Source organism: Eleginops maclovinus, chromosome 20 (genome assembly GCF_036324505.1).
Source record: "Eleginops maclovinus isolate JMC-PN-2008 ecotype Puerto Natales chromosome 20, JC_Emac_rtc_rv5, whole genome shotgun sequence".
Lineage (NCBI taxonomy): Eukaryota > Metazoa > Chordata > Actinopteri > Perciformes > Eleginopidae > Eleginops > Eleginops maclovinus.
This window is the reverse complement of record NC_086368.1, coordinates 30,894,716-30,899,715: the sequence shown is the minus strand read 5'-3', so window position 1 is coordinate 30,899,715 and position 5,000 is coordinate 30,894,716. Positions and strand designations below refer to the sequence as shown.

The 5,000-nt window shown below is 41.9% G+C and overlaps 2 protein-coding genes across 2 annotated transcripts in view; one reads left to right on the top strand and one right to left on the bottom strand.

Annotated features, from left to right (window-relative positions):
* LOC134882942 (52 kDa repressor of the inhibitor of the protein kinase-like) overlaps positions 1–5,000 on the top strand; it is a 439,430-nt gene that overhangs the window by 400,943 nt on the left and 33,487 nt on the right. The gene's annotated exons all lie outside the window — the stretch shown is intronic.
* The window catches only part of LOC134882930 (E3 ubiquitin-protein ligase RNF123), a 72,892-nt gene that overhangs the window by 51,594 nt on the left and 16,298 nt on the right, over positions 1–5,000 (bottom strand). Inside the window, 6 exon segments of the mRNA XM_063910961.1 lie at positions 1,604–1,688; positions 2,003–2,090; positions 2,497–2,584; positions 3,610–3,684; positions 3,831–4,008; positions 4,428–4,535. Of these exon segments, the coding sequence (XP_063767031.1) occupies positions 1,604–1,688; positions 2,003–2,090; positions 2,497–2,584; positions 3,610–3,684; positions 3,831–4,008; positions 4,428–4,535 (622 nt within the window).

Genomic DNA, 5,000 nt, shown 5'->3' with positions numbered 1-5,000 from the left:
TTTTTTCTTTGCAAGACATGTCTTCCTGTTTGGAGGGAACACAGTGTCAGGGGAGTAAAACACAGAGGAGAGAGAGAATCATTCAGGGGTTAGAATACCCTCCATCTTTATCCATAACACAATCTGACAGGGGGGAATAAAGAGGAGAAACAAGGACTAACGGAACAGAGGAGGAGGAGGAGGAGGAGGAGGAGGAGGAGGAGGAGGAGGAGGAGGAGGAGGAGGAGCTGAGTGTTCATTAAATACAGAGGTGTGAAGAACCTGAGTACATTTACTAAGGTTGTGTACTTAAGTACAATATTAAGGTACTTGTACTTTACTTGAATAATATTTTGAATGCCTCACTTTTACTGTAACAGAGTATTCCTACTCTCTGGTACTTTCACTCAAGTACAAGACCTGAGTACTTCTACTTTACTCAAGTACAAGATCTGAGTACTTCTACTTTACTCAAGTACAAGACCTGAGTACTTCTACTTTACTCAAGTACAAGATCTGAGTACTTCTACTTTACTCAAGTACAAGACCTGAGTACTTCTACTTTACTCAAGTACAAGACCTGAGTACTTCTACTTTACTCAAGTACAAGATCTGAGTACTTCTACTTTACTCAAGTACAAGACCTGAGTACTTCTACTTTACTCAAGTACAAGATCTGAGTACTTCTACTTTACTCAAGTACAAGATCTGAGTACTTCTACTTTACTCAAGTACAAGATCTGAGTACTTCTACTTTACTCAAGTACAAGATCTGAGTACTTCTACTTTACTCAAGTACAAGACCTGAGTACTTCTACTTTACTCAAGTACAAGACCTGAGTACTTCTACTTTGACTCTAGCGAGTGATTGAGGGTCTTGGGGGAGTCTGTATTGAAAGGAGACTGAGGAGGAAGAGGAGGAGCAGAAGGGAGATGGAAACTGAACTTACTTTGGAAACTAGCAACGGACAGATCTCCTGAGAGGCAGATGAGAAGCAAATCAAGGATCATGCAGAAAATCAGAGAGGGGAAATAAAGAGGAAGCAGAGGACAACGACACGCCCTCACGTTACAGGACTTATCACAGAGCTGCAGGCGTGTTTCCTGCTGGTCCCTGAAGGCAGCATCTTCTGGACCAATGGGATTCCTCCGTGTGATTTGGATTATGAGTCAAACAAACGTTTAGTTCAGGATAATCTCCAAATATGAACACCTCCTTAATGTCCCATAATAAAAAGACCAGTTATTTGAGAGGCTGAGATTCAATACTCTTCCAGCTTCTGATAGATGCTGCTGAGTCTGACCGAACCCTTTCCTCCAGAAAATAATTCAGCATGTTGGTTTATTGATGCCGCGATTTTACTCTACTCTCTCATATACACACACACACACACACACACACACACACACAGATAATTAAAGCTGTAAATCAAACAGAGATGCAGTAAAAATAAACCCGCTGTAGCCACGGCCTCAATTTATTTATGATGATTCATGAAGGTAAACAGGAGGACCTGCAGCGGACACACACACACACACACACACACACACACACACACACACACACACACACACACACACACACACACACACACACACACACACACACACACACACGACGTACTCTGAAGGCTGGGCAGGTTGGCGTCCTCTGGTTTGGTCTTCAGCAGGTGAGGAAGACGAGTGTATCTGTAGCCGAAACCACAGCCCTGAAACACACAGACGTAACGATTACTGTTGTTGTTGTTGTTGTTGTTGTTGCCGGGTTGTTATTTACACAAGCATTATTGTAAAATTCCCTTTAATGTAGTAAAGGGTGAAGGCTTCTTTTTTCAAAATCAAACCCTGACAGAGTAACAGCACCCTCACAGGGAGTTCTAGACCAGGTTTGTTTAAAGGCCACAGATAGTACATCTATAGTAACACAAAGCTCAGGATCAGGGTTTCTGCCTCCTCCTGCTTTGAATATCATTTGTAAACTGGAGCTGGGGATAATGGGAAATGGAGTTTTGGAGCTTCTTACCCTCCAGAGGCGGACCAGGATCCAGTTGGTCTGAGCCCAGGGCCGCTGCTCATACGGGGCCAGCAGGTTCCTCATCATCGCCACGCGCCTGCAGAACAACACTCAGCATTATTTCATTCAATACATTTTAATTAAAAAATGATTCACTATATGAAATAAAATATATAAATATTAAAATGATGAATATATTCTTCACTGCGGTTTATGTTACCCTTTAAATATGTGGAATTATGTACGTGCATATCAATACATCTTTACACAGCAGCTAATGAAACATAACGGAACTCATTATCAAACACCAATGAAAGGAATGATAAATGTGAGACTGAGTTTAATAAGAACAAAAAGCTCTAAAGATGAATTTATTTAGAGACGATCTTACTGTTCCTGAACATCTGTTTTACTGGGAAAGAATAAACGGTCCAAGGAGCTGCAGCTGCTTTACAACAGGAGAGATCCACCTTAATTAAAACACTGAAAGATAAATCGCTCACTGTTCCTCGGGGATCCGCTCCACCGCCCTGAGGGATTGTGGGTAACAAACGTAGCTGGCCAGCGCCTGCATCAGAGAGTCCTTGATATCTGACAGCAAATATAAATATATATTAAAACACAAACGAGATCCTGAGATCGAATACTTCCTCCATTCTAAAAATAATGTGAGATGATTGTATTTATGTTTTACATAAAGTAAAATAAAAGATCACAACCATGATAACAAGTGATAACGGGTAAAAGAGGAGGCTTCCATATTAAATAGAGACTAAATATAGAGATAACATCATCAGGAACTCAAACACAAAGAAATAACGTTTCAGTTAAAAAGGTTTTCATGAAATCAAACAAAAAATAAGCTGAAATAAAATAATTCACAACCATCGTGAACATTAGTAACATAAGGTGCCGTTCAAAAAGAAGCAAACATAGAAATACTATTTTTTTAAATGAAAAGCTGGTGAGAAGTACGTTTTAAAAAGGTTTGGTTTCTAAAGATACGTACGACGAGACGATGGCAAAGGAGTGTGATAAATAAAATAGTTATAAATGAACAGAACTTCCGAATCCTCTTCATATGTTCCTTATCCTTTATTCTGTCTTCCAGCAGTCGCATCTCCTGCTTTATGTCCCCACTGATGCCATTTACTTATATATTAAAAACACAGAGCCGTCTCAGAGAGCTGGTGGGGCGGACTCCCTGCTGTGAGACTAAAGATGTATCTCAGTATTCCATCTCTTATCTCGGTTCTGCAGAAAGTAATAATCAGTCGTCTCCAGGAACTGCAGTCGATTCAACACGAGGTGATTCATGTATCATTGTACGGATCAGCAGATACAGGAGACGGTAATAAATATTAATACTATTATAATAATCTGAATGAATCTGAATGACATCAGCCCCGCAATAATACACAGGAATCTGAGAAAAAGTGCTCAGGTAGATTTCATTTGAAATAAATTACAAATCTGTACGTAAATATCAGCCAGTGTGTGTGTGTGTGTGTGTGTCTGTGTGTGTGTGTGTGTCTGTGTGTGTGTGTGTGTGTGTGTGTGTGTGTGTGTGTGTGTGTGTGTGTCTGTGTGTGTGTGTCTGTGTGTGTGTGTGTTACCTGTCCCAACTATACGTGGATCTGCAAAGTGTTTGGCGAGGATCGCAGCGAGCTGAGTCAGCGTTTCCTCGTAACCTGAAGAGAGGAAGACATGCACACACACACACACACACACACACTTTATATTTCACATTGTGTGTGTGTGTGTGTGTGTGTGTGTGTGTGTGTGTGTGTGTGTGTGTGTGTGTGTGTGTGTGTGTGTGTTAGTGGCGTGTTCCCACCGGGCAGCTCGTCCATGCAGTTGGCGGGGCTGAAGTAGTTCTTCAGGGCGCTGTAGGCGTTCATCGCCACGTTCAGGTAGAACTCCGGGGCGAAGGCGAACAGCGAACCCGTGTTATCGGCGTGTTCGATGGTATGGATACACACACACAACAGCCAGTACACGTCCAGCATCTTCTCCTGCACACACACACACACACACACACACACACACACACACACACACACACACACACACACACACACACACACACACACACACACACACACACACACACACACACACACACACACACACACACACACACACAGAAATATATGACTTATCTAACTTCCTGTACAACATTGAGAATTTAAAACAAAATAAAAATATATGGATGAAAATTAGAGAATAAAAAACAGAAACAACATTTTAATGAACATTTCTGAAAGAAGGGGTTCAGGGGTAAACGTGTAATAACCCAAAGAAAAGAATGGACTTTTCTTGGTAAATCTGTTCAAACTAAGAAAATGTTCCAGGTTTTTGCCACATTTTGACACTTTTTAAACCCAGGTTAAATTGACTTGTTTTTAGATGTTAATAAGAACCGATGACAGACCTTGGAGTAGATGGTGGCGTTGATCCAGGCCAGTCTCCGGCTCAGGTGGTTCAACTTCTCCGAGAAAACCTTCTGACTCTTCTGAAGCTCGTCCAGGATGTCCGCTCTCTGCAGGAAACAGGAGGCGGGAAACAGGAGGCGGGTAACAGGGGGTAGGAAACAGGAGGCGGGTAACAGGGGGTAGGAAACAGGAGGCGGGAAACAGGAGGCGGGAAACAGGGGGTAGGAAACAGGAGGCGGGAAACAGGAGGCGGGTAACAGGGGGTAGGAAACAGGAGGCGGGAAACAGGAGGCGGGTAACAGGGGGTAGGAAACAGGAAGAAGGAAACAAGACAAAGGAAATGGGATGAAGGACAGCGAGACAGGAAACAGGAAGAGGGAAACAGGAAGAAGGAAACAAGACAAAGGAAATGGGATGAAGGACAGCGAGACAGGACACATCAATCAGTAAATATAAAACAAAGCTAATTTGTACATTATGTTTAAACTTGGAATTCAAAGGGATTCATGAATGTATTTTCAGTGTTTGCTTTATTATTTCATATTGACTTTAATATTCTACTTTCTGTTCGA